The sequence below is a fragment of the Sphaerodactylus townsendi genome, linkage group LG07 (genome assembly GCF_021028975.2).
Source record: "Sphaerodactylus townsendi isolate TG3544 linkage group LG07, MPM_Stown_v2.3, whole genome shotgun sequence".
In the NCBI taxonomy this organism is placed as follows: domain Eukaryota; kingdom Metazoa; phylum Chordata; class Lepidosauria; order Squamata; family Sphaerodactylidae; genus Sphaerodactylus; species Sphaerodactylus townsendi.
In genome coordinates this window covers 39,087,629-39,103,522 of record NC_059431.1, presented here as the reverse complement: position 1 = coordinate 39,103,522, position 15,894 = coordinate 39,087,629, and the positions used below count along the sequence as shown (strand labels likewise).

Genomic DNA, 15,894 nt, shown 5'->3' with positions numbered 1-15,894 from the left:
TAAGAAAATAAATAAAATAGCATTCTTGACAGGTACCAATGATATAGTTGCAACAGAGTCTAAAAATATGTTACCTGAAGACAATTTTTTAGAAGAACAGAGTCTGATCTGACAATAGTGAAGGGAACAGTTTCATGGTTCTATATCTATTCAGAATATCTAGTGAAACACACTAAATCACAAGATTGAAGTCAGGAAAATCAGTACTAAGCAATTATAAATAGTTACAAAATTGTCTTAATATTAAATGGCAAGTAAAATAACATGGTTTACTGCTCGAGAAAAACACTTCTGCTGTATGAATATAGTGAGAATTTTCAGGGCTGGGGGACACACATTTTACACAGCTATAGTATCTGTGATCTATGCAGATTTTAAATTTCTATTTAAAATAAAATTCAAGTATGAGTTAAAACTTGCTACTCATGAAACTGCCCTCATTGCAACGTCATCCTTTTGAAAGAAGAAAAGCCGTGAATAAGTTTGTACATGTGCTGAAATAAATAATATTTATCAATCATTAACTAACTTCCTACAGCCTTTGCTCCCTAAGTTGAATGCTGAGATTAATTCTAAAGATCATATTTGTCAAGCTTGATGTCAAACACAACCGAACACTGTATCATGTCTTCTTAGTTTTGTTACAATTTTCATTACAATTTCCCTCTGGGAAAACTCAGGTTATTTCCAATTTCCCCATACCTCATCACCACCAGCCTTCACCAGCCAAGATAGGCATGAATCAAGGGTCAAAAATCCTTACAGGTTATAAAAGTTGTCCTTCAAAGGGTGTTTCTTAATAGAACTCTGTATACTTTGTGCTGAAAAATTTCCTGTCTATAAATTATGCAAAACAGCTACATTTTCATGAATAAATTATTTTTTTCTGCTGACCTAATCAACACAGATAGCTCTTCTGTTTCTTGATAGTCATATAAGCATACCCAGGTAGCCAGTCACCAACCAGCATCAAGAAAAAAGAAATCTCTGTATGTTTTGTTACTTTTACATGTTCATGAGATCTTGTGAGTAAACTTTGCAAAATCCCAGACAAAAAAAATTTGGATGAGTAAAAACGTAAGCTCATCTTTTCTGTGTAATGCAGCTACGTGTCAGATATGCAACAGTTCTATATAATCAAGCAATTCAGATTACTGGAGTTTGGATAACAGGGATTATGCTGTAAAACTGCAGAATATTAAATAATCAACAGCTCATTTAAAACACAACATAGTATACAACTACTGGGACTGTGATATGTCATTATTTTCAGGCCAGGAACAGAGTTACAACTGGTTCAAAAATCTGACACTGTATCTGAAAGAAGTCACTGCCTACTAATACTTTATTTGCAAATGTCCTATAGTGAATGCCACTAAAACAAAGGAACAGAGGCAAGCTGCACATTGTGATACATGCTCAGATTGACTAAAAATGTCATAAGAATATTTCATTTGCCAAACATAGCAGATATCTAAACCTTGCTTTACTTCATTACCCACTAGAAGTATTTATAATCATACCATTCCTTGACATTGTTGTTTTATTAATAACCAGTTAATTACTTTTGTCACAATCACTAATATCAATTTGAACAAACTCTGGTTAAACAATGTATTATTTTCCACAATGACAAATCCTTTGGTTAAGAATCAATTAACCATGTCACCAGGGAGTTAATTAAAATGATTTTTTTCCCAAGGAAATTTTTTTTATACTTTAGGCCCCTTTCAAAGTGCCTTTATAATCCAGTTGAGCTGCAGGTCGGTAACAGATTTTTTTTTTATGTCAATTCAGACTCAATCAGTTTAGCAACTAACTGATTACAATTTTTTTTCCTGTTCAGATAAATCTACCTGCACCCCATAAGCTGCTTCCTCCCATTTTCTTTCTTACATTTCTAAATCACTTTAGTGTGCTGTCTGAACTGTCTGAAGCACTTCCGAAAGGACTGCTATTTTTTCCTTGCCTTTTTCTACCTAGTGTTCTTTTTCATTCGTTTTTTACTGTTCTAAGATTTGCGCTCTAACGTCACAGCACTATAGGGGCATCACTGACATGCCTGTTGCTGTAGCGGAGTAAGCTCCATGGGGAAGAGGTGGAATCACAATAGCAGCACTATTTGCACTGGTCAGAGTACAGACAGCGCACAAATGAGCTGTATGAACACCATCTCTGTATCGCTTTACTTGAAAACAGGCTAACAATGGATAATATCCAGTTTAGAATGATAATCTAAAAGGTAATGGTAATCATGAGCCAACCCCTGAGCACTGATCTGGGCACTGCGGATTCTGATGTGGAGCCTGAAAACACTGTGCATTTAGAGCTGGCTCCTCGTGAGGAAATGCAGGCAGCAGAGCCAGTTCCAAGCCCTTCCTTGCAAGCTCAGGTAGCCTGATGCCATGCAGCTGGGAAAACCTTCAGGAATCTCAGAAGAGCCGAGTAATGAGCCAGCTGCTCAAAGGAGGCAAAAACAGAGGCTACAGCTGCAGAGTCAAAGGAGAGCAAGGTATGGCAGAATGCTCTGCCAGATGGAGACAACTGCATCTGAGGGGGATTCAGCTGTTGCAGGATCCCAGCCTCATCAGCCAGGACTTTCTATATACACTCGGCCTTGGACTTGACTATCCCGGGGTACAATGAATGTACTTCCTGGTAAGCTTCACATGCCTGGTCTTCCTCTGACCTCTGCTCAAAGTCTGCCTGCCTGTCTGTGCCTTAACTCTGGACTGCCTTGACCACACCTTTGCCTGCTGCCTGCCCTAACTCCTCACTGTGGTGGACTATGCTTTTGCTTGCCACCTGCCCTGACTCTGGCCTGTCTTGACAATGCCTCGCTTGCTGCCCACCTGAACTCTGGTCACACCCTAGCTAGCACCTGCCAGTGCAGGGGCCTTGGTCATGGTTTATCATTCTTTGCGTGGAACTTGTCAGCTTTGTCCTTAGAAAATCAAAGCAACCTTTTCTCAAAATACAACCCATGTAGGTGATGAAATTGAACAAATGCTGGTGAGTTTTAGTTTTCAAGTAGAAATATGTACCGGTATGTTCAACCAGACAAAACCTTTCTCAGAACAGTTAGCAAATTGCATAAAAACTGAAAGTTTTGTTTGTTCCGCTGCCCTCTTCTTCATTCTGGAAATTAATCTCACAGGCAGTTATTTTAAAAAGTCCTCAGAGGGTAATTTTAAGCACTCCCTGGATTAGCCCACAAGAAACAGCTCAGGAAAGCTTAATCAACAACTGGGAAACCTTAATTATTAGACTGTCTTCTAATGGCTGTAAGCAGTTTGTTTCTGTTCCTGCAAATATACATTAAAAATATTCATTTTATACAATGAGCGGTATAAGAGCAGGGGAGAAATGACATCTCACAGATTCTTGAACAATTCCCCAGCTGAAAACGAACAGTAGCAAAAAAAAAAATCCTCTACTTTTCCTTTTTCCTTTGCGCCCACAGATTAGCTGATTACAGATACGAGACAGATATAATGAGTGGTGTTCACACTTCATTAGCACATCCACCCCCCATTCTGCCAGCACACCCCCATTTCTCTGCAGTTATCTCAGTATACAATCAATAATTGCCACTATGCTATACAATCCTTATATAATACCTCTTCGAATGCTCCTCCTTAGTTTGTTGCACAGCTCAATGCGTGGATTCTCTGAATTTTCTTCTGCAAAGCCTGGACTTTGTTCTGGAGATGAAGGGCCTTTGCTAAGATCCAGTGGTACTTTAGAAGATGTAGGTGGTGGTGATGTCGCAGGGCTATATGTTGAGGTAGGGCTACTAGCAAGGGAAGAAGTTGATAGATCTAACGCTCCTATTCGTGAATTCAGTGGAGAACTTAATGACAGTTTTCTGGTTCTGACAGGAGAGGAAGTTCTAGAGAGAGACAGAGGTGGAGGGGAAGAGAATTTGCGGCAAAGATGGGGTGATTTGGCATCAGTCAGATGGTCTCCTCTGTTGTTTTGATTAGTAGCAAAAAACAACTCCAAAGACCTAAAAAAAGAAAGAAAAATAAACAAATAAACAAAAAAGAATATGTAAGAAGCATAAGCATAAGCATTTTATTGTCATTGTGCACGCACAACGAAATTTACAGCACCATTCCTCGATGCACACAATTTCAGACTCATACATCATCCTCACTTTCCCCTTCCTCCACCCATCCCTACACAGCCCCAATACATCAATATGAAGCAGCGGAGTTTAGCATAGCCACAGCTCTAGAGTAGAAGCTGTCTCTAAGCCTCTTTGTCCTAGTTCTGAGGGCCCTGTATCGTCTGCCAAATGGTAACAGTTTAAAAAGAGAGTGTGCTGGATGAGACGGGTCCCTCAGAATATTTTGGGCTTTATTTAGGCTTCGGGAATTATAGATTTCTTCCAAGGAGGGAAGAGGGCATCCGATAATCCTTTGTGCAGTAGTGATCACCCTTTGGAGCGCCTTCCTATTCGCCACTGTGCAACTGGAGAACCATACACAGATGCAGTAGGTTAGGACACTCTCTATAGCACAGCGGTAAAAGGACACCAGAAGTTTTCCATCTAGTTGTTGCTTCCTTAAAAGTCTCAGAAAGTACAGTCTTTGCTGGGCTTTCAACCACCGCTGCAGTCTGTACTTCCAGGTCAAGTCCTCTTTAATCATAACGCCCAGAAATTTAAAACTAGCCACCCGCTCCACTTGATCTCCATTTATAGTCAAGGGCTGAATTTCTGAGCTATTCCTTCTATAGTCCACTATGAGCTCCTTTGTCTTGTTAGTGTTAAGAACCAGGTTATTTTCCCTGCACCATGAGAGCAGTCGGTCCACTTCATTCCGATAGGCAGACTCATCCCTCCAGAGATGAGCCCCACCACCGTTGTGTCATCAGCAAATTTGATAATGGTATTACTATGATAGACAGGAGTACAGTCATATGTATAAAGGGTGAACAGTAAAGGACTCAACACACAGCCCTGTGGCGTTCCCATATTTAGAGTAAGAACTGAAGAAACCCGATTTCCCAGTCTAACCCTCTGGGAACGCCCAGACAAGAAGTCCCTGATCCACAAACGGATTGAATGTGAGAGTCCAAGATCCACAAGTTTCGTCACCAGTCTTTGTGGCGAGATTGTATTAAATGCGGAACTAAAGTCCGCAAAGAGCATTCGCACATAATTCCCCTGATGTTCCAGAATTGCCCCAAGAAAATATATCAATGTGTAATATCAGGCAAAAAGTTCAAAATAGGACATGTATTATTCATGACATTATTAAGTACAGAAGGCATGTATAACAAATACCTGACTGGATGGCTTGGGTTTCTTGTCTGGGCCCCAACTGCTACCAAAACAACAGGATGAGAACCAGACTGAGCCAGTCTTTTCACAAATTTCAGAATGAGACAGGAATAGTGGGACAAAGATCTCTTTTCTATTATCATCACAACTGAATAGACCTTCAAATACATTCTGTTCTGGTGACATGAAATTAACCGACAGTCTTTCTTCCTCTGTGGTACAACCTTCACCTTAAGTGCTTCATTTCCTCTGCTTTTATTGCACACTAAATAACAGACTATCTCTGGCTTGATTTCAGAAGTATAACAGAATTATCAACCACCAAGTCATCTTCCTGTTCTAGCCATTCAAAAACCTTGTCAAAAGACAGAGCAACTCAGTGAATCATTCCTCCGTAGACATTTGGAAACCATTCAAAATCAGTACTCTTATGGGATGGCTCATCCTACCTGGCCAACCACCCCTCCAGAGGTTATGAGATACTGTAAACTGTAAAGCTAGTGATTCATCCATGTCATCATGACTCAACCACATCTTCTTCAGTATAACATACTAGATCCTTGTAATGTCTCTTAGTTACAGCAAACACAGCAATCCTCAGATATGCTCATAGGACAGCAGTAGAGTTTAATAAAGACTAGAGACACAAAGTCTCTGAACATAGACAGAGAACAAGAACTACAAGAGAGCAACCACCGGCTCATGATACAATACCAGGCTTAATAAACATCAGGTATGCTAGGGGAACAATCCTACTTAAAGGAACACACATCACAATCCTAGCATGTGATCTGCCGCACTGTCGCATTCCATGACATCTTCTAAGGAGGTGACATCTTCTTAAAGGTACTGTAAGCTCTGCCTCCTTTGGAATACATTTTGCCAAGTATTGGACAGACCTCAAGAATCTAAGTTCACCTTGTATGTCCTGTGGAGGTGGCATTTCTTGAATGACTTTTACTTTTTCATCATCTACCTTAACACCTTGAGCAGTCTCAGTATGGTCCATATACCTCACACAGTCCACCTTAAATTGAATCTTTTCTATATTAAATTTAACATTCTTAGACCTTGCTGTTTCCATCACCCAATGCATGATCTGATCATGCTCCTTAATCTTTGCTGCTATAATCATATCAGCTATCATATACACTCCTTTTATGTGACCAAAGGTCTCCTTGTTTTCTGCTGAAACACCGTACTGGAAGATTTAAGTCCAAATGGCAGGCGGTTAAAACAATACCTTCCCCAAGGTGTATTAAATGTACATAGACATAATGAGGCTTCATCCAACTTAACCTGCCAAAAGCCATCCTTTTCATTACAATTGTAAAAACTTTCATTCCAGCCAACTGACTCAAAACATCATCCATTGTAGGAAAAGTGTAATGTTGCCTACAAATTGCCCTATTCAGATCACAAGGATCCAAACAAATACACAGCACTCCATTTTTCTTTTCTGTGATGACCAAACTATTTACCCACTCTGTAGGTCCTACAACTTTGGATTTCACTCCTGTACTTTCCATTTGACACAAGGTCTCTTTTAACCTCTCAAGTATTGTAAAAAGTACCTTCCTGCAACCTTGAATTACTAGGGGAACTGTTGGATCAACATGTACATGATGGGCACCTTCAAATTCCCCTTCAAAAACATCAGAATATGTTGCAAATAACTGTTCATGTGACAGCTAGCAGTATAGCATCAACTCAACAAACTAAATTCATGGTCTCACAAGCCGCCCTACCTAACAATGGAAGTGTTGATAGTGTCTGTTACGTAGAACAACAATTTGACTTTCCTCTTTGAAGTACAACCTTCAAGGACAATAGTGTCAAGAGGCTTTATCTGTGTCCCACCATATGCTGCAAGAGTTACCTCACTCTCAATTAGTACTTTCTAACCTAGGAGGTCATTAAATATTTTGAGTGGCAACACATTTGCCTCAGTCCCTGTATCCAACTTTATAGTACAATCTCTCAAAATTATATCTGCATACCTCCCAGGAGCTTGAGACTCAACACAACCACCAGCATCAGGAGACAACACTCCTATAATGTATATCCAAATCACAAACTTGGTTCCTTTGTTGACCTTTCCTATCATTTGTTAACATTGCCTGACACTTTAGCAAAGTAGTTTTTCTTTCCACATTTATAACAACTCTTTCCAAATGCTGGACATTTTTGAGGACCGTGCACAATGTCACACTGTACACAGTTTTTGTCATTATTTCTATATGCAACATGTAATTCCTTATGTCCAATATCTGAACTGGAATCTTTTCACATTCCTTGCTTATCTCAGATGATTCATCTGGTTGCTTAGAAAAAGTAGCCATAGATTGCAGCTGAACAAACATTACTTCAGCCACTTGGCACATTTCAATTGCCTTCTCTAGAATAAGGTCAGGCACCTTCAGAAGTCATTCCCTCAGCTTGTCCATTGCACTAAATTTAATTTTATCTCTGACCATCTCATTAGCTGCTGAACCAAATTCACAGCTGTTAGTTTTAAGATTCAGTTCAGTCACAAACTGTCCAACGGTATCATCATATCTCCAAGAATGATTCCAGAAAGAATAATGTTCAAACATCACATTTGTACAGTGCTTTTTAAACTGCTCAAGAACTTCCTCCACATTCTTTGGCTGATCATCAGAAAAAATAAATGTACTGTAGACCAACATTGCTTCCTCTTCCACACAGTTCAACAAAATAGCCACTTGCCATTTGTCTGAAACATTATCAACACCAGCTACCGTCAGATATAGGCAAAAGGCTTGCTCCCAACACTTCCAATTTTCAGTCAAGTTGCCTTGCAATACAAGGGGATGCAGGGCTCGAAAACAGTCCATATTCTGACACCATGTCATGTCTCTTAGTTGCAGCAAACAGCAATTCTCATACATGCTCATAGGACAGAAGTAGAGTTTAATAAAGAAAGAAGCCTGGAGACACGAAGTCTCTGAACATAGACAGAGAACAAGAACTACAAGAGAGCAACTACCAGCTCATGATAGAACCAGGCTTAATAAACATCAGGTATGCTAGGGGAACAATGCTACTTAAAGGAACCTACATCACAATCCTAGCATGTGACCTGCCACACTGCCGCATTCCATGACATCTTCTAAGGAGGTGGCAGGTCTTCAATTTTATTGTAAATAATCAGGTTTTATGAAGCTTGAAGACTCTGTGGCCAAATTATAGTACATAAATTTAGAAATAATTATGGTATACATGTTGCAAGATGAAAACAGGTGAGTATTATGATAATGATCTTATGAGAGAACAAGAACAGAAAAAGTACTCACCGAACAGGGATTGAGCTCAAAGGCCTTTTGTATATATCTGCAAGTTTCTCCAGTACAACTGCAGCAGTAGTAAATATGCGATAAGTATGTAGGAAAGTGTTAAGAAAATCAATACTGAGAAATCGCAAGTCAGTTAATCTTTCCAAAAGTCGTTCTACACTTGCATAACGTATCTGGGGCACTTTGCAGGAATTTAATGTTTTGCTGAAGCAAATGTCAACATCATCTCTGTGAAGGCGTGCATCAGATCTAAATAATATAGTATTTTTAAACAGTTATTAAAAGGCACAGTCATATTTAAAATTATACAAAGATTGTTTCTATCAACAGCTACTTAAAATGTGATATCTACTATATCAGTTAGGAACTAAAACAAAGCCATCACATTCAGGATAAATGCATTCACTCTGCCTCATGCATTTACTTAGCAGAATGTTTTACCAATTTTTCCAAAATCCTTGGTGCCTTTATAATCCTGAATATAGGGGCCTCCACCACCATCTCTCATTAGAATACTTGATCTGCTCTGGGTACATGATCATACCAAAGATAGAAAGGCAATGCAATAGTATATCCATTGAGCCAATCAATTTATTGAAAAGACAGTCAACAGGAAGCTAATGATACAAAGGTCACAACAAACAAGATCTTGGATTGAGATCTTCAAGATACAGAAGAAGAGGAGTTTGCATTTTTATCCTGCTTTACTCTCATGTAAGGAGTCTCAAAGTGGCTTACTAAGTTCTTCCCTTGCTCTCCCCACAACCAACACTTTGTGAGGAAGGTGGGGCTGAGAGAGTTCTGAAGAACTGTGACTAGCTTAAGGTCACCCAGCAGGTTACATGTGTAGGAGCACGAAAACAAATCCAGCTCACCAGATACGAGTCTGCTGCTCATGTGGAGGAGTGGGGAATCAAATCCAGTTCTCCAGATTAGAATCCACAGCTCCTAACCACTATGCCACATTGGCTCGAGAACACTTGGGCTCATAAAAGTTTATTCTAGAATACATTTTTTTAGTCTCTAAGGTGCCACTATTTAGTTTCTAAATAAGTACTCGGAATTATGGGTATGTAGCACCACCACCACCACCCAATATTTTTCAGGTTTTAGTTTAAAAGATCTGGAAATTTTCTTTAAATGCCCCTGAAATAGCTTAATTCCCATACTTTTTTTTTACTTTTTTACTTTTTAATTTTTCTCAGGTCTTTTAAATCCAATCTCAAAAAATTCCAAGATGCAGAGCTAAATGCATTCAACTCTGCTGCTTCCCCCACCACGTCAGAAATCCAAGTGGTCTTCAGAGGTGGTGGGGAGAGCTGAATGCTCAGCCAATTCCAACATTCAGTTTGGTACTTCTGCCACTTCCAAAGTGAACTTTGGAGATAGCTTTGTCAAGCTCAATGCTGTGCCCAGTCCAGCATTCAGCTCTCTGACCCCTGATTACCTTCAACTGGTAACTGAGGGAGGGAAAGAGGGTGAGAGGGGTTCCCACAATTTTTCTAATGACAGCGGGGCCCAAGCAGCCCAAAAAATACCAGGAAAAAATCTTTTTCAGGATCAGTTTTTTAGCTCCCTTATGTTATCATCTCTTTTCAGCCAAAAATACCACCACCACCCCAAAGCCTTTTTTTAAGGTTTATTTTCTATTCTGCTTTTCCGGATGCACAGCTCTGGTCAGAATTATTGAGAACCATAAAATGGAGACAAAACAGACACAGAAATGATACAGCATTTCCTTATGAAATATGGGGCTGAGCATCAGTTCTGCATCTGCAAGAACATTTAAGACAGTGTAATCCTAAAAACACTTTCCAGGAAGTAAGCGCCATTGAATAGATCTTAAGTTTCTGAATAAACTTGTTAAGGACTGATTTTTAAATCTGAATGAAAAGTTGCCATACTTACTTGATCATATGTGGCACAGTTACTTTGGAGTTTTCTTCAAATACTATGGTCATTAAACCATTGCACCTTATGTTGTCAATACACTGCATAAAGAAAACCCTACGTTATGTCTTTCTCTTTTTTTGTGTTTCTAAGATATTCAATAATAGTAAAAATAGAAAAGGGATCAATTAAAATCCAGACAACAACCACAGCATTGCTTTCTTTTTCAATTATTGTAAAACTCACAATGGCCTTTTCTGGATAGCAAAGATAAAATGTCTTGCAGACATTTTATAAACACTTGTTTTGGGTTTTTTTGTCTGCACAGCATAGACACAAAAAGCATTGCCAGGGAAAGTGGGTCTTTTTCCCGCCTCCCACACTCCATTAATTGATTGAAGCTTGCCAGTTTCATTTTGTTGTGCCCGCCATTTGTACTGCAGACATTCTCTGCCCCTGTCTTCATTTACTGAAGGTTTCCCATGGAAATTTTCTCTGCTAGCAGGTCATCCACACATGATTTCATTGTAAAAAGTATATGAATAAAGTTTGTTTTGCCTAACAATCCAGTGCATGTGTCATTTTTCCTCTTTTTTTGAGGGGGATGTCTGTAAAGCTATGATGACTCAAATATGTGAACATTGCAGATTTTCATGTTATATCATTGTAGCTTCACAGACACCCCCCTCAAAAAAAAAAGAAAACTGACATGTGTTTGGGATTGCCAGCAAAACAAACTTTATGCATGTACTTTTTACAATGAAATCACATATGGGGGTGAGCTGCAAACAGAATAAGCCTTCGTGGAAACCTTCCACAAATGGCGGAAGCAGACGGCTTCTGAAGAGGGCAAAAAATGACAAGCTCAACTGCAGCAAAAATGAAAGTAAGAGCTGGGAGTCAGGAGAAATAAAGCATCTCCTGCTAACTTTTTTTTTTTACACAGTCAAGTAGGAGACATCCTCAACCCGTCTTCTGGAAAAAAGATTGCTAGTTCAGCGATTTTTGAAAACCCAGGTTGAGAGAAATAAAAATGTCCTGAAGGCATTTTGGGCAAGAGAGAGGTGTGAGCTTCTTCCCCAAAATGCTTTTTATCACGTCATCAAGACATTATATTTCTGCTATTTGGAAAAGACCAATAATACGGCTGTCGGAACAAAAATAGAATGGATTGACTGAGCTGAAATGTTCAATTTGTGCACAATTTGTGCTCAATAGATTCAAATTATTGAAGCCAAAGCAGTTTACTGTAACATTTTTAGATATGTTTCGATCACTTTACAAATATGCTTTAGGAGCCTTTCCACACTCTCCATGGAGAGTTGCTTCCCAGCGAGAGAAAAATGCCTCTATCTGAACCCAGAAGTCACAGTGCTCAGGACCGACACAAACTTGACCAACTTCTGCTCCCCTTCTTCTTCCTTCCCAATCTTAGTATGCTGAGATCAGAGATCTTCAATTTTAATGCCTATTTGTTATGATGTACAACTGTGGGCAACTAAACTACCTGGAGTATTTATTTCCCAGTAACTAATCTTTTTAAAAACAGTCTAACCATAGGGAAGTAATAATAATAGCCAATTGATTTTTATCTATATGTAATGGGCTTCTACTATTAACAAATTCTATGCTTACTTACATAGTAGAATCGATAAATACATTTTGTTACAAATATCATAATCACATGCATTGTGGCAATCTTTCCAAACATCTGAACATATGATGACACTCATTGGGGATTAGCTTTAAGGTGGAGAGATAACTTTGATATGTCTTTGACACAGAGTAATAGTTATAGAAGGGGGCAGTCATTCAGTTTTCTACTTTTTATGAATCATAAAAGCTTGGGGGGATCTGTCTTTAAGTTTCTTCTGCATCATATGTGGTATTGGAGACCTATGTGGACTGAAAAAGATTTCCTTTCAGTCACATCAATTAATTGGAAGCAATTTTATAATGTGTTGGAAGATCAATATACGAATTAAATATATTAAATGATGGAACCTTAATCATATAACCAACATAGGAGAAAAATCAATGTCCTTTTTCTTTGCATTTGGTATAATTTGCTGAGAACTATTGAGACCAATGAAATTGTTGCAGGGTAAGTGGTATGGGGGCTTTTTTACTATAAACCAGTATTAATATTAGTATATAATTGTGTGCACAACATCAGTTTTTCATGCAATCTGAATGCTGTTATCATGAAGCTAGGTGACATCCTTTGACAATGTTAACACTCCTTCCCAAACTTCTTTATTTTCTGAAATTGCATAGTTGTAGTGGTTGTTAAAAGTATCCCAGTGAATTAATGCATTTAAAGACATGCTAATTTTATATGCTTGTCAAAGCTCCTGGAAAGCACCTATTTTACCCCTTTCCCCAAGGTTTTGGTTCTATGCATGGAAGTAGAGACGTAATTATGCTGATTCAGCCTGATAATTTAAAAAGTCTGAGTATGCAGTTTGGGGAGATAGAAGTATGAGAAAATTGTGTAGATGATTACAGGGTAATAAAAATATAAAATAGGAGTGTTTCAATAGACATAAGACAGAATTCAAAGAGGAATGCAATGAGCTTTAGACACTCAAAGGAATTTTTGGATTACTTTTCTTCAACATCAGTCTCATTGCAATTCTTTTGAAGCAGAGAAAAGCCTCAAAAACAATTTGTGATACAATTAATTTATTAAACCTCAGCATCACATTCTTGGCAGAAGCCCTCAAGTGAGATATGACATAATTAAGTACAAAATTTAAACAAATTAACTTGCAAGAACTGGCCTAAGCTCTTCCACACCACACAGCAAAGTCTGAGGTCTTTCTCCAGCTTAAGGTATTCTTCCGCTGTGGGGAAAGAGTCATGTAAGATGAAGGAAGACTGCTTAGGCTAAAGGAAGACTTGAAACTTTGGTGAGCACAGTGATAGGATACAAGCCATTATATTTCTTACCTATTGAGCCATGAAATTATTTTTAAATACTTAATACATTTAAGGTATCACATGGTTTTCTTTCAAGAAAATTAAGTCACCTGGCTAATGTCACTTGTCCACGCTGCTTTTTCCTGCCGTGAAGGGGCTAACAGGACAACAGTGAAAGGAGGAGCATCAGGTGGTTCTACCACAATCTTGAAATCAAGATGTCCAAACACTTGTCCAGTCCCTTTTGCTGTACAATTGCAGTGGGATGAAGAAACAAAAACAAGAAGTTAGAGATTAAGTACTCAAACCTCATAGAAATTTATAGAAAATGTCTTTTCCTGCTGCATTATATATTCAATATGGCCAGAATCTGAAGACTTGTGTTAGCTCAGTGGAATTTTAATTTCTTTCCCTTGAAAAGTACACTCCATATCATCAGAAATTGCCAATTTCCCAAATCTTCAAAAGTATCGGTAGCTAGCAATATGGCATAACAGGCTACTTATCCCAAAAAAAGTCATTTAAAGGTAACAAAATTAGTTCTTTGGATCCTGGTTTACAGGTTTCCCCAGAATGAAGGTCTGCAAGATCTATAGTGAGCCAACCATTCACACAAAGGTTTCTCCAACATAGCGTTCCAGTATGATCATTGGAACCATGCAATTTGGTATCTCTTTGTGTGGGTGAAAGTGCCATCAAATTGCAGTAATTAATTGATTGATTGATTGACTGATTGATTGATTGATTGATTAATGAGTTTTTTTATACCGCCCTACCCCCAAAGGGCTCTGGGCAGTGAACAACATAATTATACAACATACAATTTAAAACCCATTAAAATAAACACAGCAGTCAGCATAATAAAACAGCGTCAGCAATAAAATCCTTATTAAAACCCTCCCAAAGGGGGGGGGGGGAAGGTTCCCATAGATGGTAAAGGAACCCCAAACACAGGAGACTAAAGTGGGTAACCCAGGGGAAATTTATGGTAACCCAGGGGATTTTCAAGGCATAAGAACTCTGGTATTATCTGGTGGTCTCCTAACCAAGTACTAACCAGAATTGAGCCTGTGTTGCTTCTGATATCTGACAAGATCAGGCTAATCTGGCCAAACAGGTTAGCGCTTAACATCTCTATACAACAGACAACTAACAAAATCAACTGTGTTTACTTGTCTTGCACCTTTGACCATAGTAGCAATAATCAGTAAACATATTGCAAATCTTTAATATCTGCAGAGCCCTACATTATGCTCATGATATGTATGCTAGTTAACAAAAAAGCCATGATGCACAATTCAATCCTTTTTCAGCATCTGCAATTTATAAACTGATGAAAGATCCCATTAATCTAGACTTCCAGTTACTAACTATTCAGCTGAGGTAAGTTACTCATAGTCCCAGTGAAGCTCAGCATTTTTGCTGTGACGATAAGCTAGTAGCTCTTTAATAAGAACATAAGAAGAACATAAGAACAAGCCAGCTGGATCAGACCAAAGTCCATCTAGTCCAGCTCTCTGCTACTCGCAGTGGCCCACCAGGTGCCTTTCGGAGCTCACATGTAGGATGTGAACGCAATGGCCTTCTGCGGCTGTTGCTCCCGAGCACCTGGTCTGTTAAGGCATTTGCAATCTCAGATCAAAGAGGATCAAGATTGGTAGCCATAAATCAACTTCTCCTCCATAAATCTGTCCAAGCCCCTTTTAAAGCTATCCTGGTTAGTGGCCATCACCACCTCCTATGGCAACATATTCCAAACACCAATTACACGTTGCGTGAAGAAGTGTTTCCTTTTATTAGTTCTAATTCTTCCCCCCAGCATTTTCAATGAATGCCCCCTGGTTCTAGTATTGTGAGAAAGAGAGAAAAATTTCTCTCTGTCAACATTTTCTACCCCATGCATAATTTTGTAGACTTCAATTGTGAGAAAGAGAGAAAAATTTCTCTCTGTCAACATTTTCTACCCCATGCATAATTTTGTAGACTTCAATCATATCCCCCCTCAGCCGCCTCCTCTCCAAACTAAAGAGTCCCAAACGCTGCAGCCTCTCCTCATAGGGAAGGTGCTCCAGTCCCTCAATCATCCTTGTTGCCCTTCTCTGCACTTTTTCTATCTCCTCAATATCCTTTTTGAGATGCGGCGACCAGAACTGGACACAGTACTCCAAGTGCGGTCGCACCACTGCTTTATATAAGGGCATGACAATCTTTGCAGTTTTATTCTCAATTCCTTTTCTAATGATCCCCAGCATAGAGTTTGCCTTTTTCACAGCTGCCATGCAATGAGTTGACATTCCCATGGAACTATCAACTAAGACGCCTAAATCCCTTTCCTGGTCTGTGACTGATAGCACTGACCCCTGTAGCGTGTATGTGAAGTTTGGATTTTTTTGCCCCTATGTGCATCACTTTACATTTTGCTACATTGAACTGCATTTGCCATTTCTGAGCCCACTCACCTAATTTATCAAGGTC

At 39.0% G+C, this 15,894-nt stretch overlaps 1 protein-coding gene across 3 annotated transcripts in view; it reads right to left on the bottom strand.

Annotated features, from left to right (window-relative positions):
• RASGRF2 (Ras protein specific guanine nucleotide releasing factor 2) overlaps window positions 1-15,894 on the bottom strand; it is a 116,470-nt gene that overhangs the window by 45,977 nt on the left and 54,599 nt on the right. For all 3 annotated transcript variants that reach the window (XM_048503312.1, XM_048503311.1, XM_048503313.1), the window contains exons 12-15: window positions 13,530-13,666; window positions 10,516-10,598; window positions 8,608-8,856; window positions 3,621-4,009 (exon numbers count right to left, since the gene is read on the bottom strand). In XM_048503312.1, the coding sequence (XP_048359269.1) occupies window positions 3,621-4,009; window positions 8,608-8,856; window positions 10,516-10,598; window positions 13,530-13,666 (858 nt within the window). The remainder of the gene's footprint in view (window positions 1-3,620; window positions 4,010-8,607; window positions 8,857-10,515; window positions 10,599-13,529; window positions 13,667-15,894) is intronic.